Source organism: Manis javanica, chromosome 2 (assembly GCF_040802235.1).
Source record: "Manis javanica isolate MJ-LG chromosome 2, MJ_LKY, whole genome shotgun sequence".
In the NCBI taxonomy this organism is placed as follows: Eukaryota; Metazoa; Chordata; class Mammalia; order Pholidota; family Manidae; genus Manis; species Manis javanica.
Window position 1 is genome coordinate 133717209 of NC_133157.1, and position 25428 is coordinate 133742636.

The following is a 25428-nucleotide window of genomic DNA, read 5'->3' on the forward strand; positions in this document are numbered from 1 at the left end:
CTGAGGGCTGTGCCTATATAACATTTTGTGTATGCCCTGCTCCCAGCATTTAAAAAGTATTTTCAAACAAAATTCTCATTTTATAAAATAAGTCTTCAATATTTAACTGTCATCAGTGTAATTTTCTAAGTGACTTTTCAAATTTATATGCAGCATAAACTTTTTGATGTTTAATGAGTCACAAATTTTAAAAAAAGATATACAATGTTTATTAAATTCTCAGATTCTCTTAGGAAGACAGAAACTTTAGGTAAAATGATCTCTAATGATATAAGCACTTCAACAATATGTTCTGAAATAATCACAGAATGCTCAAGTATATTTCAAACTACTTAAAAATATGTGAAGCCACTGGTTTAAAAACAATCTGGTAGAATGGGTAACACAGCGTCCCTCAACATCCTTCTAAAATACCAATGAAAAAGAATGAAAACTTAAAATAACAATGAAAAGTGTGAGCCATCACAATCAACATGTAACACACTGTCCACCCGCCTGTAGCCTTTGCCACACTCTTCCCACTCCTCCTCCGGCAAGGCCTCCTTTCACAAGACGTGGTGAGAAGACGGTCGGACTCCTACAAGGCCAAATGTCCTCTTAAATGAATCAATTTCTACTCCCCTACATACATGATGTTTTAAGACCCTATCATTCAATGTCTAAGTGTTCTGTTTCCTTGAGCAGCAAATGCATCCTAATGTACTGCATGGTCAGGGTAACTTCACCTGATAAATTAAAGACAGTCAGGAGCTGAGAACCTCCCATTGAGGGTAGATGGGCCAGGCCAGATAACCACAGCTGCAGACCCTGAGCTTTTGATATCACTTCAGAAACTCACTGCAGAAAACCTACTATGATTCAGGAAAGCTTTCAAATGAATTTGCATTTTACCACAGCCATGCGTACATGGATGAAGGAAGCATCCTCCCAGGCTACAATCAGTGCTTCGTGCCTGCAGATTTGTCAGTCCTCTGCAACCACAGACGTCTCATCCTGCACTAAGCACTGCTTGCTAAAATACTCAGATTTATGAATCTAATACATAAAATTACCATAAGAGCTTGATCACACAGATGTTCACGGTCTTTGACACCGCTCCCCAACAACTGGAAGAGGATTTACTGTAACCTTGTCTAGGAAGTGATGACCTCCTGTTCAACTCAAATTCCTCAGAATTGGCCATCTGTTTGCATTCATCTCTGGTCCACCCATACCTACCATGCCAACTGCTTACAACAAACACCATCACAGCTTAACCAAGGAAAGCATCCTATACCAGTCACTCCAGGAAAATGTGCTCATCAAAGAAGCACCATAGAGAATGCTGGAGACACCAACAGGATGGCCCAGGAGCTTCAGCAGCTAGGCAGCTCAGCTTACAGAACTTCACAAAGGGCGACCCTGAATGCAAGGACCTGTTTGTTCTACATCGCAATAGAAAACAGGCACTCAGAAGGCCAAGAGAAAAACACACTTACCTCATAGGGAAGTTATCACTAAAAGATGCTAGCAAACCAGATTGTGTTAGAAATATAAGCAAATCTAATTTTAAAAATGTATCTTAAAATGTTACTCGCACTGTCCAAAGCAGTAGCCATAGCAACATTTGACTACTTAAATTTAAATGTAAGTTAATTATTGGTGATGGGGGGAGTCTAGTAAACATAATGTTACTCATGTAATTGTAGATTAATGATACCAAAAAAAAAATGTAAGTTAATTAAAATTTTTAAAATTCCTCAGTCACACTAGCCATATGTATCTTATGGCACTCATATCTGATGGTAAAGATCTAGAACTTTCCACCATCACCAAAGTTCCCCTGCACAGCTCTAGTTGAAATGTTCATTTTCCTAAGTGTTGTGGGCTGGCTTGTGTCCCCCAAACTGAAGCACTGAAGTCCTACCCCCAGAACCTCAGATTGTATTTGTAGATGGAGTCTTTAAAAAGGATGTATCATGAGGTCATGGGGTGGTCCCTGATACCATTTGACTGGGATTCTTCAAGAGGAGGAGATCAGGACACAGACACATACAGACATACACAGGGACAACCAAGTGAGGACTCAAGAGGAGATAGCATCACAGGAGGGAGGCTCAGGAGAAACCAGCCCTGCCCACACCTGGATCTCCCAATCTTCTACCTCCATGACTATGGGAGAATTAATTTTTGATGTTTAAAAGCTTCCCATCAGTAGTATTTTGTTTCAGCTATCAAAATTCACTAATGCACTAAGAATACCAAAGCCATTTTGAAGGCTCCTTAATGGTTTTGTTTCAAATATTAAGTTAAAATGTAATCATTTCTTTTAGAAAGCAGAATCAGGTACTTCTTTGCTTATTTATCCACTTAGGAGAAAATAATAGGATTCTGAGTTTTCACTACATGGCAGCAACCAGCTAAGTTCTGACTGCATGCTGCTGCCCTCCTAAAACTTACAGCCTAGAGACCAAAGAGATCAAGTCTCGAGCATAGTTCTAACAAGATCCAACATTCAAATGAGCCAATTTCTCAGATTTAAACCTTACTTTCCTACAACATATGGCCAATGAATTAGTTCTAATTGTGAAGGAATGGTTATAAATTTATATGAAAGATATACATATACTTATGTATAACTCTTATTTTACTGTAACATATACTTTATTTATGCTTTGTAATATTTTTTAAATCTAAGTTTCATCATCATAAAGGAATTAGAAAAAGTATAAGCAAAATTTGCCTTTATCAATAAAATATTAGTTCATTTAATCAAAGGAAATAGCAAATGATCAGAAAGACTTGTAATATACTAAACAGCAGATGACACTCTCACTACAGCAGATACAGGGTAAAGCCAAAAAAGTTAATGAAAGATCTGGTTCCAAAAACTCACCAAAGAACAGAAAAAGATCATTATAACTATACCAATTCTTTTCTTGGGACTATCAGAAACAGAAAACCGAAAGCTACACTGCCAAATCACCTGTACAGAAAATAAAAACACCCACTTTTTTATTATTAAGTACTGCAAAAACATTAATCTAGTCTGTGTAAGCTTGTATTTGACAGTAGTTGTAAATGGTTACAATGGGTGAGGGTGGGGGTTGTTTTGTGTTTTTGGTAACCCATACTTTTTCTCTGTATATATATATATTTGGAGAACTGTATATATTTGGCTCTTTCTGGAACATTACAAACAGCATCAGCACTAACTTACTTGTCCTTCTAACATCTCTCTTGGCAGGCCTGTCCTCTCCTGCTCTGAGCTGTTGGTTCTTCTTATAGAAAGGCTATGAGATTTGCGTTTCTGTTTTGCTTGGCGAGCAGTTGAACAACTCCCGCTTTCTGTGGGCATTACTTCTAGAAGGTGATGTCCTGGTCACTCCAACAATAACCTGAACAAAAGCAAGAGAAACAAGTACTTTACTTCTGATACGCCAAACTGAAATGAAGGTAAAATAGTGGACAATTATTACTTTTAATTCCAAACTTTCTATTTGTAAGGAAACAGTTAACATTTACTATGTAATTTAGAACGTTACAAATTAATATGCTTTAAGGTAGAGACCTCAGCCTTTGCTAAAGAGGTAATTTTTTTCTTCAAATCTCATTATTTTGAAAATAAAATAGCAAAGGGCTTAAAATAAAGAACAGCTCTGCCTTAAACAACTTTCCCTAGGCTCAGTCTACTCCTCAGAGGGCCCCGACTCAAACTGCATGTTCTAGACTATAGATTCTAGAGCAATGCTGTCAAGAGAAATACAATTCAAGCTACACATGTAACTGTAATTTTTCCGCTAGCCACATGAAATGAAGTAAAAACAGCTGAAATTACTTTTAATGATTTATTTAACCCAAATATGTCATAAATTATATCATTTTAGTCAACATAATAAACACTAATTTCACAGCTGTGTGCTTCCTCTGCAACCTTCAATGTGTATTTCATATTCACAGCATGTCTCAATGGGAACTAGTCACATTTCAAGTGCTCATAAGACCTCGAAATCATCCAAATATCTACATAACATAAACATTTCGTATATCCATTCTGAACATCACCTAATCATTTCCTGCTATTATCATTTCCTCCTCCCAATATAATCGTACCACTGCTAGCTACTCAAATAATTTTTTTCATTAAGATATCATTGATATACATTCTTATGAAGGTTTCACATGAGCAACATCGTGGTCACTACATTCACCCATATTATCAAGCCTCCAACCCCACCACACCACAGTCCCTGTCCATCAGAGTAGCAAGATGCCACGGAGTCACAGCTTGTCTCCTTTGTGCTACACTGTTTTCCCCGGGACCCTTCACAATGCCCTTCACCCACCCTCCCTCACCCCTTCCCTTTGGTAACCCCTAGTCCTCTCCTGGAGTAAGTCTTCTGCTGTTTTGTTCCTTCAGTTTTGCTTCGTTCTTATACTCCAAGAATGAGGGAAATCATTTAGTACTTGTCTTTCTCCGAATGGATTATTTCACTGAGTGTAATACCCTCTACCTCCATCTATGCTGTTGCAAATAGTAGGATTTGTTTTTTTTCTTATGGCTTAATAATATTCCATTATGTATATGTACCACATCTTCTTTATCCATTCATCTACGGATGGACACTTACGTTGCTTCCATATGTTGGCTGTTATAAATACTGCTGCGATAAACATAGGGGTGCATCTGTCTTTTTCAAACTGGAGTGCTGCATTCCTAGGGTAAATTCCTAGAAGTGGAATTCCTGGGTCAAATGGTATTTCTATTTTGAGCATTTGGAGGAAACTCCATATTGCTTTCCACAATGGTTGAACTAATTTACATTCCCACCAGCAGTGTAGGAGGGTTCCCCTTTCTCCACAACCTCGCCAACATTTGTTGTTGTTTGTCTTTTCGATGGTAGCCATCCTTACTGGTGTGAGGTGATATCTCATTGTAGTTTTAATTTGCATTTCTCTGATGACAAGCGATGTGGAGCATCTTTTCATGTGTCTGTTGGCCATCTGAATTTCTTCTTTGGAGAACTGTTTATTCAGCTCCTCTGACCATTTTTTAATTGGATTATTTGCTTTTTGTTTGTTGAGGTGTGTGAGCTCTTTATATATTCTGGACGTCAAGCCTTTATCGGATCTGTCATTTATGAATATATTATCCCATACTGTAGGGTTCCTTTTTGTTCTATTGATGGTCTTTTAGTGTACGGAAGCTTTTCAGCTTAATATAGTCCCATTTGTTCGTTTTTGCTGTTGTTTTCCTCGCCCGGGGAGATATGTTCAAGAAGAGGTCACTCATGTTTATGTCTAAGAGGTTTTTGCCTATGTTTTTTTCCAAGAGTTTAATGGTTTCATGACTTACATTTAGGTCTTTGATCCATTTTGAGTTTACCTTTGTATATGGGGTTAGACAATGGTCGAGTTTCATTCTCCTACATGTAGCTGTCCAGTTTTGCCAGCACCATCTGTTGAAGAGACTGTCATTTTGCCATTGTATGTCCATGGCTCCTTTATCAAATATTAATTGACCATATATGTTGGGGTTAATTTCTGGAGTCTCTAATCTGTTCCACTGGTCTGTGGCTCTGTTCTTGTGCCAGTACCAAATTGTCTTGATTACTATGGCTTTGTAGTAGAGCTTGAAGTTGAGGAGTGAGATCCCCCCTACTTTATTCTTCTTTTTCAGGATTGCTTTGGCTATTCGGGGTCTTTGGTGTTTCCATATGAATTTTTGAATTATTTGCTCCAGTTCATTGAAGAATGTTGCTGGTAATTTGAAAGGGATTGCATCAAATCTGTATATTGCTTTTGGCAGGATGGCCATTTTGACGATATTAATACTTCCTAGCCATGAGCATAGGATGAGTTTCCATTTGTTAGTGTCCCCTTTAATTTCTATTAAGAGTGACTTGTAGTTTTCAGGGTATAGGTCCTTCACTTCTTTGGTTAGGTTTATTCTTAGGTATTTTATTCTTTTTGATGCAATTGTGAATGGAATTGTTTTCCTGATTTCTCTATTGGTTCATTGTTAGTGTATAGGAAAGCCACAGATTTCTGTGTGTTAATTTTGTATCCTGCAACTTTCCTGAATTCCCGATGTTATTTCTAGTAGTTTTGGAGTGGAGTCTTTAGGGTTTTTTATGTACAATATCATATCATCTGCAAATAGTGACAGTTTAACTTCTTCTTTACCAATCTGGATTCCTTGTATTTCTTTGTTTTGTCTGATTGCCGTGGCTAGGACCTCCAGTACTATGTTAAATAACAGTGGGGAGAGTGGGCATCCCTGTCTAGTTCCTGATCTTAGAGAAAATGCTTTCATCTTCTCGCTGTTCAGTATAATGTTGGCTATGGGTTTATCATATATGGCCTTTATTATGTTGAGGAATGTGCCCTCTATTCCCATTTTGCTGAGAGTTTTTATCATGAATGGATGCTGAATTTTGTCAAATGCTTTTTCAGCATCTATGGAGATGATCGTGTGGTTTTTGTCTTTCTTTTCGTTGATGTGGTGGATGATGTTGATGGATTTTCGAATGTTGTACCATCCTTGCATCCCTGAGATGAATCCCACTTGGTCATGGTGTATGATTCTTTTGATATACTGTTGAATTCTGTTTGCTAATATTTTATTGAGTATTTTTGCATCTACATTCATCAGGGATATTGGTCTGTAATTTTCTTTTTTGGTGGGGTCTTTGCCTGGTTTTGATATTAGGGTGATGTTGGCTTCATAGAATGAGTTTGGGAGTATTCCCTCCTCTTCTATTTTTTGGAACACTTTAAGGAGAATGGGTATCATGTCTTCTCTGTGTATCTGATAAAATTCCGAGGGAAATCCATCCGGCCCCAGGGTTTTGTTGTTCGGAAGTTTTTTGATTATTGTTTCAATTTCTTTGCTTGTAATTGGTTTGTTTAACTTTTGTGTTTCTTCCATGGTCAGTCTTGGGAGGTTGTATTTTTCTAGGAAGTTGTCCATTTCTTCTAGGTTTTCCAGCTTGTTGGCATATAGGTTTTCATAGTAGTCTTTAATAATTCTTTGTATTTCTGTGGAGTCTGTCATGATTATTCCGTTCTCATTTCTGATTCTGTTGATTTGTGTTGATTCTCTTTTTCTCTTAATAAGTGTGGCTAGAGGCTTCTCTATTTTGTTTATTTTCTCGAAGAACCAGCTCTTGGTTTCATTGATTTTTGCTATTGTTTTAGTCTTCTCAATTTTATTTATTTCTTCTCTGATCTTTATTATGTCCCTCCTTCTGCTGACCTTAGGCCTCATTTGTTCTTCTTTCTCCAATTTCGATAATTGTGACATTAGACCATTCATTTGGGATTGTTCTTCCTTCTTTAAATATGCCTGGATTGCTATATACTTTCCTCTTAAGACTGCTTTCACTGTGTCCCACAGAAGTTAGGGCTTTGTGTCGTTGTTGTCATTTGTTTCCAAACAATGCTAGATCACCATTTTAATTTGGTCATTGATCCATGGATTATTTAGGAGCATGTTGCTAAGCCTCCATGTGTTTGTGAGCCTTTTTGCTTCCTTTGTACAATTTATTTCTAGTTTTATACCTTTTTGGTCTGAAAAATTGGTTGGTAGGTTTTCAATCTTTTTGAATTTACTGAGGCTCTTTTTGCAGCCTAGTATGTGGTCTATTCTGGAGAATGTTCCATGTGCACTTGAGAAGAATGTGTATCCTGTTGCTTTTGGATGTAGAGTTCTGTAGATGTCTATTAGGTCCATCTGTTCTAGTGTGTTGCTCAGTGCCTCTGTGTCCTTACTTATTTTCTGTCTGGTGGATCTGTCTTTTGGAGTGAGTGGTGTGTTGAAGTCTCCCAAAATGAATGCATTGAATTCTATTTCCTCCTTTAATTCTGTTAATATTTCTTTCACATATGTTGGTGCTCCTGTATTGGGTGCATTTGTATTTATAATGGTTATATCCTCTTGTTGGACTGAGCCCTTTATCATTATATCATGTCCTTCTTTATCTCTTATGACTTTTTGTTTTGAAGTCTATTTTATCTGATACTAGTATTGCCACACCTGCTTTTTTCTCCCTGTTGTTTGCATGAAATATCTTTTTCCTTCCCTTGACTTTTAATCTGTGCATGTCTTTGGGTTTGAGGTGAGTCTCTTATAAGCAGCATATAGATGGGTCTTGCTTTTTTATCCATTCTATTACTCTGTGTCTTTTGATTGGTGCATTCAGTCCATTTACATTTAAGGTGATTATTGAAAGATATGTACTTATTGCCATTGCAGGCTTTAAGTTTGTGGTTACCAAAGGTTCAAGGTTAGCTTCTTTACTATCTTACTGTCTAACTTAACTCGCTTATTGAGCTATTATAAACACTGTCTGATGATTCTTTCTCTCCCTTCCTACTCCTCCTCCTCCGTTCTTCATATGTTGGGTGTTTTGTTCTGTGCTCTTTTTAGGAGTGCCCCCATCTAGAGCAGTCCCTATAAGATGCCCTGTATAGGTGGTTTGTAGGAGGCAAATTCCCTCAACTTTTGCTTGTCTGGGAATTGTTTAATCCCTCCTTCATATTTAATTGATAATCGTGCTGGATACAGTATTCTTGGTTCAAGGCCCTTCTGTTTCATTGCATTAAATATATCATGCCATTCTCTTATGGCCTGTAAGGTTTCTGTTGAGAAGTCTGATGGTAGCCTGATGGGTTTTCCTTTGTAGGTGAACTTTTTTTTCTCTCTGGCTGCCTTTAATACTCTGTCCTTGTCTTTGATCTTTGCTATTTTAATTATTATGTGTCTTGGTGTTGCCCTCCCTGAGTCCCTTGTCATGGGAGTTCTGTGTACCTCTGTGGTCTGAGAGACCATTTCCTCCCCTAGATTGGGGAAGTTTTCAGCAATCTTTTCTTCAAAGACACTTTCTATCCCTTTTTCTCTCTCTTCTTCTTCTGGTACTCCTATGATGCGAATATTGTTCCGTTTCAATTGGTCACACAGTTCTCTTAATATTTTTTCATTCCTGGAGATCCTTTTATCTCTCTCTGCATCAGTTTCTCTGTGTTCCTGTTCTCTGATTTCTAGACCATTAATGGTCTCTTGCATCTCGTCCATTCTGCTTTGAAGTCCTTCCAGAGATTGTTTTATTTCTGTATTCTCCCTCCTTAGTTCTTGCATATTTCTCTGCAAGTCCATCAGCATGGTTATGACTTTTGTTTTGAATTCTTTTTCAGGAAGACTGGTTAACTCTATCTCCCCAGTTTCCTTCTCAGGGGATGATGAAGATGTCTGGGTTAGTCTTGTCTGGATCAAATTTTTTTGCCTTTTCATGTTGATAGATGCAGTGGTATGTTGTTGACTCGTCTGTCAACTGGGAGAGCCAAGACTCTTTCCACTTGCTCCTGGCCTTTCTTTACTGGGACAACGGCGACCCCTAGCAGCTTGTTTTGGGCAATTGCGTGTAGACTGGTTCTCTGCATCTTGCTCAGCTGCTATGGAGGAAGCTCCCTTGCTGTGGAGGAAGCTCCCTTGCTGTGGGTGTGGCCAGCCTCAGGCTGCTGCTCTGCTATGGTGGGGCTCTGGAGGGGGAATGGACTGGGTGCTGTTTGGCTGTTTACTGCCGTGGGGGGTCTCAGAGCTGTTGCCCAGGGGATTAGTGCACCTGGAGTTCCCTGGGATTCCCAGCTGCTCGGCTAAGTGTTCCGGGATGCTTCCGTCCAGCTGTGGGGTCCCTGTCCCTTTAAGACTTTCAAAAAGCACTCGCTTTTCTTTGTCCGAGGGGTGCCTCCCTGCTCCGACTCCTCTCCTCCCACCGGGAGCTGGGGTGAGGGGCGCTCAGGTCCCACTGGGCCAGGACTTTTATCTTACCCCCTTCACACGCTGGGTTCTCGTGGGTGTGAATGTAGTCTGGCTGTTGTCCTGTGTCTTCTGGTCTCTCTTTTAGGGATAGTTGTATTTGTTGTATTTTCAAAAATATATTTTTTTGGGAGGAGATTCCCACTGTCCTACTCACGCCGCCATCTTGGCTCCCTAGTCTCGGTAATTGTGACTTTAGACTATTCATTTGGGATTGTTCTTCCTTCTTTAAATAGGCCTAGATTGCTATATACTTTCCTCTTAGAACTGTTATTGCTGCATCCCACAGAAGTTCAGGCTTTGTGCTGTTATCATTTGTCTCCATATATTGCTTCATCTCTCTTTTAATTTGGTCATTGATCCATTGATTATTTAGCAGCATGTTGTTAAGCCTCCATGTGTTTGTGAGCCTTTTTGTTTTCTTTGTACAATTCATTTCTAGTTTTATATCTTTGTGATCTGTGAAGTTGGTTGGTACAATCTGAATCTTTTTTAATTTACTGAGGCTCTTTTTGTGGCCTTGTATGTAGTCTATTCTGGAAAATGTTCCATGTGCACTTGAGAAAAATGTATATCCTGCTTCTTTTGGGTGTAGAGTTCTGTAGATGTCTGTTAGGTCCAACTGTTCTAATGTGTTGTTTAGTTTCTCTGTGTACATACTTATTTTCTGTCTGGTTGATCTGTCCTTTGGAGTGAGTGGTGTGTTGAAGTCTCCTGAAAAGAATGCATTGCATTCAATTTCCTCTTTTAATTCTGTTAGTATTTGTTTCACGTATGTGTTGGGTGCATAGATATTTATAATGATTATATCCTTTTGTTGGGTTTTTTTTGTAATGTCCTTCTTTATCTCTTGTTACTTTCTGTTTTGAAGTCTATTTTGTCTGATTTAAGTACTGCAACACCTGCTTTTATCTCCCTATTGTTTGCATGAAATATCTTTTTCCATCCCTTCACTTTTAGTCTGTGTATGTCTTTGGGTTTGAAGTGAGTCTCTTGTAGACAACATGTTGATGGGTCTTGTTTTTTTATCAGTTCTGTCTCTGTGTCTTTTGATTGGTGCATTCAGTCCATTTACATTTAGGGTGACTGTTGACTGATATCTACTCATTGCCATTGCAGGCTTTAGATTTGTGGTTACCCAAGATTCAAGAGCATCTTCTTTCCTATCTAACAGTCTACCTTAACTCACTAGGTATGCTATGTCAAATACAATCTAAAGGTTCTGGGCTTTTTTCCCCATCCTTTTTCTTCCTCCTCCACTCTATATATTAGGTGTCATACTCTGTATTCTTTGTATATCCTTTGACTGACTTTATGGGTAGTTGATTTAATGTTTACTTAGTAATTAATTTGTCTACTTCCTTTAGTGTGTTTTTAATTTTCTCTGGTGTCCACTATGTACCCTTAGGAGCACTTCCATTGATAGCAGCCCCTCCAAAATACACTGTAGAAACAGTTTGTGCATGGTAAATTCCCTCAACCTTTGCTTATTTGGAAATTGTTTAATCCCTCTTTAAATTTAAATGATCATCTTGGCAAAGAGAGTGTTCTTTGCTCAAAGCTCTTCTGTTTCATTGCATTAAATATATCATGGCACTCCCTTCTGGCCTGTAAGGTTTCCACTGAGATGTCTGAAGATACCCTGGTGGATTTTCCTTTGCATGTGATCTTATTTTTCTCTCTGACTGCATTTAATAGTTTGTCCTTATCCTTGATCTTTGCCATTTTAATTATTATATGTCTTGGTGTTGTCTTCCTTGGGTCACTTATGTTGGGAGATCTGTGCACCTCCATGGCCTGAGAGACTATCTCCTTTACAGATTTGAGAAGTTTTCAGCTATTACCTCCTCAAAGACACTTTTCACCCCTTTTTCTCTCTTCTCCTTCTTCTGGTACCCCTACAATGCAAGTATTGTTCCATTTGGGTTGGTCACATAGTTCTCTGAATATTCTTTCAATCCTATAGATCCTTTTTTCTCTCTGTGCCTCGGCTTCTTTGTATTCCTGTTCTCTAATTTCTATTTCATTTACTGTCTGCTCTACCTCATCTAATCTGCTTTTAAATCCCTCCATTGTATGTTTCATTTCAGGTATAGCATTTTCCAAAGTTTCTTTTTCTTGAATTTCTCTCTGAGGTCTTGAATATTTTTCTGTAACTTTGTGAGTATATTTACGATTTTTATTTTGAAATCTTTATCAGGAAGATTAGTGATTTCAGTTTCACTTAGCTCTCTTTCTGGTGTTTGTGGGATTTTGGGTTGTACCAGGTTCTTTTGTCATTTCATATTTGTATTGATTACTCCGGAAGAGTAACTTTGTGTAGGCCGCGCCCTCTATTGCCCAAAAGCTCTACTCTCTGGAGCGATGGCAGGGGCTGCAGGCAAGCAGCGCCGGTGCCTGTCAGGAGGAAAGAGCTCCTTTCTGCTTCCCTGCTGCAGTGCATCCCTCCATTGCCAGGGCCAGTGGCTGGAGCAAGCAGGGAGGAACCTCCACGTTAAGCCCCTATAGCTGCCATAGGCAGAGCCATCCTTTGTCTGGCCTGGCGCAATGGCGGGGTCAGCAGGTTTGCAAACCAGTGCTGGCCAGGAGGAAGGAGCAGCAGGCTGCACATCACATGGGGGGCCCTCGGCATGTGTCGCCAAATGGGGATGGAGCACCTGAAGCTCCTGAAAGCTCCCAACCTGCTGGGCAGAGTGCACCAGGATGATTTTATCCACCTGTCCTTTCTCCTGAGCAGCAAGCTCTGTGTAATCCTTGCCCCTTTAACAGCCCTCTCACTGTTGGGAAGTCTTTCAAAGTGCCTGCCTTTCTTTTGTCCTGGAGCAGCTGGTTGCAGGTATCTTTTCTTCACAAGCAGCTGGAATCTCAATCTCTCTGAGTATTCCACCTGTCTTTGCTTTCCAACACCACTAACCTCCAGAGCACCATGTAACATTAGTTTGTGCTCCTGAAGCAGATCTCCAGGGCTGGGTGTTCAGCAGTCCTAGGCGTCTACTCCCTCCCCACTATGTTCTCTTCCTCCCACCAGTGAACTGGGGTTGGGGGAAGTCTTGGGTCTCACTGGACCGCAGCTTTGCTACTTTACCCTTTTCACAAGGTCTTCGCTTTTCCCAGATGTAGGTAGTCTGTCACAGTCTTCTTTCCAGTCTCTCTTTCAGGATTAGTTGTATCTGCTTTATTTTTGTATTATATGTGGTTTTGGGAGGAGGTTTCTGTCTCACTTCTCATGCTGCCATCTTCAAGCCTCTCTCTTTAGTTAATATAACTTTAAGTCATATTTGTACATGACATTTTCCTTCTTCAACTCCATTTACCTTTGGACCTTACCTCTTCATGTTGTTTATTGATCCCTCCTCCCAATATGTTAGTTCATGTAATTTTAAGTAATATATTTATGTATCTTCCTTCTCCTACAACCTTAGATCCCCTTCATCCTCACTTTACTTTGTATGAGAGGCTGCAAGTGTTCCCTTTTTATTGAGCTCTTTCCCACAGCCATCCATCTCCCAGTTATCCCCTGTCATTTTAGATTGTTACATAAATGCAAGCAGTGCCCTTTTGATATTCTGAGCTTAATACTCTTGAGATCCAACCACTCTGATTCCTGTATCAACAGCTACTTCCTTTTGATTGCTGGTATTCCACAAAACGGCTGTACTGTAATTTGTTTAACCATTCACCTACTGCAAAAAATCTCTGTTCTTTCTAGTTTCTTTACTAATACAAATAAAGCCATGAACAATATATCGGTTTTTGTGTGAATACGGCTCCACATCTTTTGGATAAATGCCCCAAGAGTGAGAATGCTGGGGCATAAGGAAAATACATGCTTAGTTCCTTACACATTTGTGTAGTTCCTTATATATTCTTCATGGGAGTTACCTGTTGGACACATGGGTTGCAAATAGTTTCTCCCAGTCTGTCACTTGTCTTTCATCCTAACAGTTTTTCACACAGGAAAACTTTTAAATTTTGATGAAAGTCACTTGATCAATTATTTTTCTTCTATGGAGCACACTTTTAGAATCATATCTAGGAACTTTTCATCAACCTTAATTCCCCAAAATTTTCAACTATAAACATTTTAGTCCTACAGACTACATTTAAGTTCATGAGATAGTTTGGATTAATATTAGCTATACTTACGTGGATTTCTTGGTTCTCTGTGTTCCACTACATATCTATCCCTCTCTGCCAATAACAGTCTTGATTACTGACTGTTCTGTCCTAAAATCAGTTAGTGATTCCTATCACTTAAATCTTTTCAAAAATGTCTTAAGATATTATAGTTCCTTTGCGCCATACCCACAAAAATACTGATGGAATTTTTATAGGAATTTTGTTTAAATCTGTTCATCAATTTGCAGAGAACTGGCATGTTCATTATGTTGATAAACACCATATATACCCCAGTTTGTTTAGACCATTTTTTATTTCTTTCCTTAGTTTTATAGTTTTTTGTATAAAAGTTTCACATGTCTTCTCAACACAAAATCTACATTTTTAATTTTTGAACAATTTTAAATGATACTGTTTTGTTTCCATTTCCACATGTTAATTGCTAATATAGAAAAATACAATTCTTTAAATACTGAGAATAGTATCCTAAATTATTGAACTCATTTATTAGTTTTAAGATTTTTTGTAGCTTCTTTGGCATTTCTTGTGTAGACTATTAAGTCATCTAAAAAAGAGGACAGTTTTATTTCTTCCTTTCTCATCTGTAAATGTCTTTACTTCCTTTTATCTTATTGATGTAACTAGAAATTCCAGTACTTGGATGAATTAGAATAGTGCCAGCAAACACACTTGCTAGGTCTTTTGTAAATACTACTTATCAAGTTGAGAAAGTTCCCCTCTATTGCTCATTTTCTGAGTTTCATGAATGAGTGCTGGTTTGTCATGTTCTGTATCACTTAATATGATCATTATCACTTTTCTTTTTTAGCCTATCAACAGGTTAATTACATTAATTATTTTAAAATAGTTAAGAACCTTTCAACCTTGGAAGAAACCTCACTTGGTCATGGCACATGATTCATTGTTCTCCCATTTTTCTTTTTTCTGCATTGTTGTGGGTTTATTTTAACCTTTTTTAGGATTTCATTTTGATTTATCTGTATTACAGTTTTGAGTTTACCTCTCTTACATAGTTTTTAAATGGTTGCTCTAGATACTACATATTATTTTCACAACTTACCCCAGTCTACTGATTATCAATACTGTACTAGTTCAAAATAAAGTATAGAAACCTTACCATCCTCTATGACTCTTTGCCCTACCCCATTTATAATGTCATAAATATTATAAACCTTTAAATATTTCCTCTGCATACACTGAACACTACATCAGAGTTATGCTTCAACCTCCAAACACAACTGAGAGAAGGTATATCTATCGAATTTACCAACATGTGTGCTCTTTTCATTGCTTGTTGTTCCTTCCTGATGTTCACATTCTTTTATGTAATTTCCTTTTGGTTTAGAGAACTTCCTCTACCTATTATTTTAGGGTAGGTCTGCTGGTGACAAGTCATGTGAAGGATATTTTCACTGAATATACAACTCTGAGTTGATAGTGCATTTCCTTCAGAACTTGAAAAATGTGCCACTTCCTTCTGGCCTCTGTGGCTTCTGATGAGAAATCCACTGCCATTAATATTGTCTTCCCACAATACAAAAAGTGACATTTCTCTCTCTCTGCTTTTCCATCCTTAGTTTTCAGAAGTTTGACAATGATACCATGATGTACCTTAGCATGGATTTCATTTGAGCATAACCTGTCTGGGTTTCACTGAGCTTGAATTTCCAGGTTTATGACTTGCCAAATTTGGGAAATATTCGGCCAATATTTCTTCAAATACATATTCAGCCCATCTTCCTAGGATTCTGATAATAATAATAGTGCTCTTGTTAAAGTTGCACAGGTCCCTGAGACTCCATGTATTGTTTTCAGTCTATTTTGTTGTTCAGACTGTATAATTTCTATTGTCCTATCTTTCTTCTGTCCTCTCCATTCTGCTCTGAGCTACCCACTCAGGTTTTTATTTCATTTATTGTATTTTTCAATTCTAAAATTTCCCTTTGTTTCTTCTTTATATTCTGTTATTTTTTTCCTAGATTTTCTTTCATTTGTTTCAAGTGTTAATGATTGCTCACTAAAGCATTTTTAAGATAGCTGTTTTAGAATCCTTGTCAAATAATTCCAAAGTTTGCATCATCTCTGTGTTGCTGTCAGTTGTCTTTTCTCATTCAAGTTTACATTTTTCCAGTTCTTCATGTAACATGTGATTTTTCAGTTGACGTTTCAGCATTTTGGGTATTCTGTTATCAGACAAAGGATCTGATTTAAGTCTTGTACTACAACAGACAAAGAAAGGTGCTATCTTGTTTCTACTAGGTGGATGCAAAAGGTAGAGATCTGGAAGTTAGGTTTCCCATCAGGATCCATTGACCACATAGAGGTACCCCTTACTGTACCCACATGGCCTCACACCTCATTACCAGGAAGTGGTGATGAAATTCCTGAATCTCTGAATCCTCCCCAGCAGGAAGAGAGACACTATTCTTTGTTATCACCCAGCAGGAATGAATATTCCAGGTCCTCAGTTGGCCCTCTCTGACACCATCCCAGCAACAGTGTTGTCTCAATACAGCTTCTCAAGGATGAGAGTCTAGCTGCCCCCTTTGACAGTAAGAGTGGGGATAGGCTGCAGTGCTTTTTAAGAGTGTTCTATCTGGTGCTATACCTGTCATGGCCTTGGGGCCTTTTGTCTAAGCCCTTTGCTGTTGCTAGGCTGCTGGCTTCTCCAGGCTTAAGTCTGGCACATGAGGCAAAAACAAAACCCAGGGAACTCAGCTCTGCATCATTTCTCAGGTCCCAATATATCTCACATCCCAACAGTCTACTTACTCTCTTCACCCCACCTTTCAGTCTTTGTTTCATATACACTGTCCAGTGTTCTTAGCTGTACTCAGTGAAGGAAAAGGAAAAGTGCATCTCTCTATCTTCTGTAAATACAAAGCCAGAGATCATCCTTTGTGCTTCAAATTACGTATGTGTAGGCCTTTTTTAGAAAAGACAAGAAAGTAAATCTTGCTGTACAACAGGTTAAAAATATCCAAATTAGTCAATCTGTTCTGTGTGTTGAGGTTTCAAATTCTGAGATCCATTAATTTCAGTCATTAAAGTTATTTTCTGTAACATTGGGTACATAAAGTTTAGATCAAAAAAACATTCTAAAAATTGAATGAGATATATTCTTTTTCTCTAAAATTCTTATTTGGTTTTTACTTAATCACCCATTTCCATGGCTTTATTGGCTATTCTACTTGTTAAAGCAAGTCACAGGCAAGCCCAGATTCACCCAGAGAGCAAAAAGACCCAGCCTCTTGATGGGTAGAGAATGAGAGAACCTGCTGCCACCATTAAACCACATATACATACGCGTATACCTCACACACAAATTTTGGCTATACACTGAATAACATTCTGCTTCCCTAAAAAATGTCAGTGACATCTTTATCACTTCAAACACTTAGTGGAATAAAATGGACACAAATAATTCAATTAAGTTAAATAAAATCACTCAGAATAAAACCCAAAGAGCATAACTGTAAAGAATGTGTTTTAGAATCATACAAAGCTAAGCTCAGGTACCCCACACAACTCTTCAAAGGGCTGCTCTTTCTCATCATGAAGTCTCAGGTTAAACATTACCTCCTCAAAACAGCGTCCCCTGACCAGAACTAATCCGAGCACTTCACGAGCCTTCCCTCATGGGTTAAGTAGATCTTATGTGTGGTTTACTCAATGTTCCCCCCGACGCCATCAACACCATGAGGACTGGGACAGTTATTTGGGCTCACTACTGTATTTGTAGGGCCTACCATGTTGCCTGACACAAGTATATCCTTAAACATTTGAGGAATGTTTAAGTGAATGAATGAAGGCTACATGTATAATTGACCAGCTCTGTAACCATGGTCAAGTTACCTAAGCACCTTCCTAAGGCTTACTTTTGTCACTTTTAAAGCATAGATAATAGCACTTATTTCATTAATTTCATTCCTCAAATATTGTTTCAAGTTTGTAGATGGGCTATGTACTAGGAATATAGTAGTAAACAGAACAAACTTGGTCCCTCCCTTCAGGTTGCTCAGCGTTGAGCAAGACAGACACTAAACACATAACATCATAACTTAGTACAGAAACTCTAATGGTTGTTAAGTACTATGAAAAAGACGTATATGAGTATTGTGAAAAGACAATGTTGGCCAGAGAGTCAGAAGGTCATTTTGAGAAAATGGCACTTTAACTGAGACTGATGAATTAGTTAAGAGTTAGCCATATGGAAAATGGAGAGGAAAGGAGCTATTCTAAGAACAGGAATGGCATGTGCGAATGGCGTGACCTGGGAGTGATACTGGTTTATCAGAGACATTAAAGATAGGTAAGGCCGCCTTGCAACACAGTAAACAATGGAGAGCATGGTGCAAGATAAGGGAGAGGAACAGGAAAAGGCTTAGATTCTGTTCTTTTACCTTTTAGGTTTTATCCTGAAAGGAAAAAGTCACTTACACGTGTTTAAGCAAACAAGTGACACTAGATTTGCATTAAAAATCCCTGTGTCTGCTGTGTGAAAAATACAAGGAAAGATCAGATGACTCAGGAATGGGGAAATCAGTCAGAAGTCACTGAAGTGCTCTAGGGGATAATGACAAAAGGTAAGATGAGAGAGCGGCTGAATGGATTTGGGGTGTAGGGGTGGGAGGGGCAGGTATGGAAGAAGGGAAGTACCAAGGATAGCCCTCATTTTGGAGGTAAGAGGTAGATGAAATGGAGGTCAGCTTGTACAGATGAGGCAGCAGATCTGGAGAAGAAATCAAAACTAAGTATTAGACATTATGTTTGCAATGCCTTGAACATCTAAAATACAGGGAGGCTAGAGGTATACAGGCCTAGCAATGAAGAGAACTGGGCTGTATTTATAAATCTAGGAGAGGTCTACATGTGAAGTAAAGACGGACATTCTCGCCCCATCATGCTCCAAATCTACTGCCTTACCATAATCCTCTTCTTTGTAAGAAAATTTATAATTTATTATAAATTTAAAATTTATTAAATTTATAATTTATTATAAATTTAAATTTATTAAAATTTAAAATTTATAAATTAAAAATTTATAATGAATGTTACTGGTAGAAACAGGCAACACAAAATAAAACTGACAGTCCCTTAAATAACATATAGAAAATTTATTTTTGACTGAAAAATGACAGAACAAATCTTTCTAATGAATTTAGGTTTGAAAATGTAAGCTACAGGAATCAGATGGCTGAAATAAAGGCAAAAAGAAAAACTCCCAATGGCAGAATCCATAATAGGTAGAATTTTATACAGACCAAAAAAGATAGTATTACTATCAAATTTGACAAGTTTGAATATAACAAATCAATACTGTTAATCAATTCTTATGATCACACAAAGAGTACTTCAGTAATTTTTTTAATGGAAACACTTAGAAACCATTTAACTGTGCCATATACAAAAACTGGCCAAGAAATCAAACTGACTTAATGAAATCCTATCCAGAAATTATACTTTTCATAAAAATATAAGAAAGTGGATAGTTCTTTTTCAATTAAACATACTGAATAACTTCATAAAGCATCTCAGTTGCTTTAACTCAATTAAATCACTAACTCAAGTGACTTGCCATAGCAACCCTGCAGTTTAAAAGATATGTTTTGTAAAAAACAAAAATATCAAAACCCTGTAAAGCTGTCTTAATCAGCCACAGACAGAGAGAGAGAGACTCTACCTTTAGACATTTACATCAGGCAGATAAAAAAAGAAAGGGCTTCTCTTTCCTCTCCTAAAGATTTCATCAGTAGAAACATTCTGGCAAGTACATACTGGAAAGTGAACACATACTACAGGTTCCACATCTAGGTTATATAAAGCCCCAAACTGCAGAAGCCACCTTTTCACTTTACAACTGCAGCTTCTGAATCAGTGGTTCTCTCTGAGGTATCACACCACTAGCTTTTCCAGCAACTGTGCCTTTGGGAAGAAAGAGGCACCTCACAGGTGACTTCAAAAATCCTCAACCTCTGCCTTTCTGTTGAGCCTTCACCCCTCCCATTCCCATGAACCACAAGGTGTTCGGTACTTTGCATGCGTTTATATGTCAATGCACAAAACAGCAGTTACACTGGTGATCTTTCCCCAGTAAGCAATTTCCAACCAAATATATACATTTCAAACAACTACAAATTATTTATCTGGAAGAGGTTTCCCAAAACCTGGCATCAAATGGAACTTTCTCATGCTGAGTTATTTTATCTTTTAATAACTTTCTAAACTGTAAAGTCACACCTCAAAGATGGGTTCTAAGCCATATACTTGTTATTAACACTAAAAGATTACCTGGGTAATTGAAGTCCTGCTTCATCTAATTTCTTCAGCAAGGGTTCACCATTCTGCAAAATTAGATCTGTAGGTGCCTCTACTTCCACTAATCTCCTTAAAATTTCTTTTTTTCTGTTAATTTTTCTCTGTCACAATTTTTCCTTAAAACTTTGTAAAATTTCACTCATCTCTTCTTTCCCATCCTCCACCTTTTCCCCATCAGTCTTCACAGGCACACCACTTGCTTCCTTTCACACCAGACTGTGTGGAGAACAGACCCTTGGCCCAGGAACTAGAGTATCTTTTGTGTTCACCTCAGGTCATGGGCTAGTGTTAGTATAAATTTTACTTAAATATTTGATAAATTATGTTGAAATCATGAAATGACAGGCCAGGAAGTTGTAGCTGTTTGTAAAAGAAATACTGAAATGATGTGGCATGGGATCGAAAGTAGACAGGGAGGGAAGCGCAGACACCAAGATCGGATGGAGACACAACAGAGGCACAGGACTCTGTAGGTGGAAGTACTACTACTACAGGAGGGTGCTGGGAGGCTTACCTGACCAGTAAGCATAGCAACTAATGCTCATGACATCCGTGGGAAATGCAGTTCCCAAATATTCAACAGGCTAAACTCTAGTAAACTGATCACAGAATTGTAAACGCAAAACTTCTTCAGTTGAAAAGTAAACTACTTCCATTGGCATTTTTCACCTAAACACAAATTACAACAGAAGCCCGAAATGCCAAAAGATAATTATTTTCCTTCAAACCATTCCTACTAACCCAATATTACAGAGCAGATCATGTCAAACAGGTTTATGAAAATAAAATGCCCGACTGGTTTTTTTTTTTAAAGCATTATTTTTAGAAGTATAAAACAGTGCTCTCCAAAAATCTGATCTGCCACGCCCCATTCAAATGAATGGATTTAATGTAAACAGTTCTCCTGCCCAACTCACGTACTCTTGTGCTGAGTGTCCGTGCAAATTACCCACGTCTGACATAACGGATCCTACAATTTCATATCCAGTGGAACTTCATTCTTCTTTTAACAAGAGAAACACATTTGCTTAAGCAGTTAACTTCATGAATGTAATCATACAGAGAATTAAATTTGCATGTAGGATTTAAAAGTATAAAACGTGACTTAATTCCACAAGAAGTTCAATAAAGTCTCTCGTAACATTCACTGTGTAAGCGTTGCTCCGTGCACCCTGGAGGCTCAAACACCAAAACCCATTGCTGAACAGTATCAGCAGGGAGGCCGCCTCAGAAACCTGCCACCATGCAGCCTGCCTAAGCGTTTTCTCAGGGATCTGGACTAAAGCACAGAACGCACTCAACTAGGAGCCATCAGGAACCAAAAAGTAACTCACAGGCTCAAGGAACGAGTCCATATCAGAGACGAAGTTCAATAAACGTAAAATTCTGTCCTTAAAAAAGCCAAGGCGAGAATTCAGAGTTCGTAGTATTTCCCTGCGGAAAGGGCTCAAGGTGGCAGCTCGCGGCGAGTACAAAGTGAACCGTGTACCACCGCCACCCGAGGCACCGGACCCAAGGGCCGACAGGGGTTCCGCCATCACCGGGCTGAGGGGGTTCCGCCGCCACCCCAGGTACCGGGCGAGGGGCTGAGTTTTCACTGCCGGCACCGGGCTGATGTGCTGAGAGGGTCCCGCCGCCAAACCCGGCACGGAGTTGACGGGGAGCGCTTCCCGGGCTCTCCAGTTCATGCGGCGCCATCGCAACAGCCCCCGGGAACCAAACCGCGCCGGGGCTCTGGGCCCGGGCCGCCACCGCCATCAGTGTGGCCTCAGGAACGCCAACGGAAAGCGGTTCCCGCGAAGGGGTGGGGTCCCCGCACCTGGAGTCACAACGACGTCGGGCCGGGGGCGCCAGGACCACCATCTGGAACGCGCCCGCGCGCGTACGTGAAGGTGAAGGTGCCGGACGCCGCGAAGGTCAAAGCCAAGCGACCCGCAAACACATCGAGGGCGTCCGCACCCCACCATCCGGGCACAGGTGCGACGAGCACGAGCACCATCCCTCCGTGATCCACCTGGCCGGGGAAGGCGCAGGCTCGGCAAGGGGGGAGGGCTGCCGGTCCCTCAGCTCGCCCCTGACCCATCCGCCGCCGCCGCCCACACCGGGCGAAAGATGGCGGCCCGGAGCTCACCTGTCCCGTTGCCGCCCAGGGCCAGCTGGGCCGTGCGCTGCCGCTGTCAGTTCCCAGCCACGCGGCGCCCGGCCGGACGCGGAGGCGCAGGACACCGACTCTCCGGCCTGAAGCGGCCCCGCAACCCCGTAGCCAGACACCCCGCGCTTCCGGCAACGCCGGAAGCCGCGGCCTCGCCCGCTCCGTAAACCCCGTCCCGGCCTCTCCCGTGCCGGAAGTCCCGCCCCTGTCCCTCCCGTGCTGAGTCAGTGACACCTGCCACCCAGTGGCTGGGCGCTTCTCGCGGGACTCCTACGGTCGCTCTGCTGTAGTGTCCGCTGGCCGTCGCCGGCGGGGGCCTAGGGGAATGTGCACCCGGGTGTTTCGGGCCTGAACAGCGGGACCTTCACGGGCGGCCGGCGGCACAGGGAGGCCCGGCTGCGGCAAGTCCAGGGCGCCAGAGCTCACCTGGCCCTCGGCGTGCGAAAACCGCGAGTCCGCTCCCTCCTCCAAAGTTATATAGTTCAGTGTTCACAGGAGAAAAGCACAAGAAACAAACTTAACGTACTTTCGGGCCCAAATAACCAAGAAGTACGTGAAATAAAACATGAAGTTGTCTCTTAATTAACTGTAATAAGAAAAGCTTATCCCTGAAAACGATTCTGTAAGATGGAGTAGTGATTTCCAACTTTCGGAGGTTGTGGCGAACGTTTGTTCGGAAGAAAAATATTCCTCTACCTTCCAAGGCCTTTCTGGCCGACCTAAGAATTAAACTGACAAGAGGCAGATTAAAAGGAGAAATTAAATTGAACTTTAAGCATACGGGGAATCTGCATAAACATGAGATTCCAAAGACAGCACAGCAAAATGAGGTATGTATGTCACCCTGAACTAAGGAGAGTGGGTAGGAATTCAGGACTTCAAAGGGAAGAAGAGCAATCCACAGGAATATGAGAAAGAACAGGCGTTTGGCAAACAGATGTTTGATGGGCCATCGAGAACAAGGGAACAGAGAGGACTTTGAGCAGAGAAGCCTGTCTACCACCTCTACTCGTATTACACTATAGGTTTCTCTGGCGACAGCTTCCTGCCTGAAGCCGATTCTCTATCAAATCCTTTCAGACAACTGGGGGGAAAGAGAAAGGCCAAAGTTTCTTCCTGAGTCTTTTGGGCCTCGGTTGTTTTTAGCTCCAAATAATCCACATACAAAAGTGGCACATCTTGAGGTGGCAAATTTTGCTCCCCTACACAAGTAACAATCTTATTTAGCACCTAGTATGTGAAAGGCTTTCTCCTGGGCATGGTAACAGATGGAAAGCTTTATGAACCACAGTATCATCTCCAGCTAACTCAGATGCTAATATGTGGCTTATTTTGCAGTTAGGCATCAACAATGTGGGTGAAAGTACATTGTTTATTGAGATAATTTTTCTTTCATATATTTAGGAACCCACAAAAGTCACTGTAAATAAATGAGTGCATAACGAGGTGTGACAAAACTAAGAAGGGAAGGAATCAACACTTGGAGGGCCTACTGTGTGCCAGGCACCACATGTTTGCTAATTTATTTAACCCTCAATCCAATAAAGTAGAAGTTATCCTAAATTTAATTCCAATTAAGCATAAGAATGTCAAAACTACTTGTCGAAACTCAAAAACCTAGTACACAGTGGAGCAAACATTAGATGAAAATCCAGGTCCACATCAGAGCCCACATTCTTTCCACTGGGCATTCCTTTGACAAGGCAGTTGTAACAAAATACCACAAACTAAGTGGCTTAAATAATAGAAATTTATTGTCTCACAGGCCTGGAGGCAACAAGTCCAAGGGTGTCATCAGGGTTGGTTCCTTCAGAGAGCTATGAGGGAGCATCTGTTCCTGGCCTCTTTTAGCTTCTGGTGATGTGCCAGCAGTCTGGCATAACTTGGCTTGTGGTAACTTAACTCCCATCTTCACATGGCATTCTCCATGCATGTGGGCCTGGGCCTGTGCCTTCACTTGGTTTTCTTATTATAAGGTTATTGGATCAGGAGCCCATCCCACTCTACTAGGACTACATGTGTAACAACCCTGTTTCCAAATAAGGTCACATTCTGAGACTCTGGAAAAGAGAACTTCAATGTAAATTTTGGGGGGACACAATTCAACCCATAACACACTATGTATCCTGAAATAACTTTCCATGTAGTTTAAAAAAAAAAGCCTAAATTGTAAAAGGTTGTCTTTGGAATTGCACTCCTAGTATCCAGTTTTGCAGAAGTTATCAGGAGTCCCCTTCCCACAAAATAAGTTCCTATCTTGTGACTTACCCATCCATGCAAAATGCATGTGATAATCTCCCCATCAGGTTTCCCTCCATCAGAGGGGAAATAAAGCTGAACTTAGTAAGATTCAATTATAAGCATGATTTATAGGTAGATAAGGTTTACTGCATCTTCAACCATTGGTTATTTTATCTGTGCCCCAAACACCTACGTATTTATACTATAGGGTCTGAGCTGGTTAACATGCTTCACAGTCATTTGCAAGTTCTATATATGCTTGTTATGTATGCTATATAAGCACTTTTCCTTGAACTGCACAGTTGCACTTCATTCAGATATCTCCTCAGTTATCACCACCTTAGAGATGTTTTCCTCACCACTCATTTGTAAATGGCTTGGTCCCTCACTATCCTGTAGGCACACTTCTTTTTTCTTCACAGTACTTGTCACTTCTTGACATGATTTGTTTTTGTTTACTATTTCCCCTACTAGAATGTAAGCTCCATAAAAGCAACTTTTCCTTGTTTTGTTCACTGCTATATTTCCATGATCTAGAAGAGTGCTTGGCACATGGTATGCAGCCAGAAAGTGTTTGCTAAAAGGTAAATAAATATCTGAACCTCTCCTGATGAACATACAAACTCCTGAATGGCAGGGGTCAAGTTTGCTAATTCCTTTTATCTACCAACTTTATCTGGCTCTACCAGGAGAACTAAGAAAAACACAACCAGCTAGAATGCGAATTACCTGAACAGTTACCCAGTCTCTTCCTCGGACTCCTACCTGTCCTCACCAGGAG

General features: G+C 40.0%; 1 protein-coding gene across 4 annotated transcripts in view; it reads right to left on the minus strand.

Moving 5' to 3' along the window:
• WDR37 (WD repeat domain 37) overlaps positions 1-22523 on the minus strand; it is an 87510-nt gene extending 64987 nt beyond the window's left edge. For 2 of the 4 annotated variants that reach the window (XM_036993717.2, XM_036993715.2), the window contains exons 1-2: positions 22386-22523; positions 3200-3377 (exon numbers count right to left, since the gene is read on the minus strand). In XM_036993717.2, coding sequence (XP_036849612.1) covers positions 3200-3337 — 138 coding nt within the window. In that variant the 5' untranslated portion in view covers positions 3338-3377; positions 22386-22523. The other 2 variants (XM_036993716.2, XM_073229478.1) reach the window with 2 other exon arrangements.
• Between the last annotated feature and the right edge of the window lie 2905 nt (positions 22524-25428).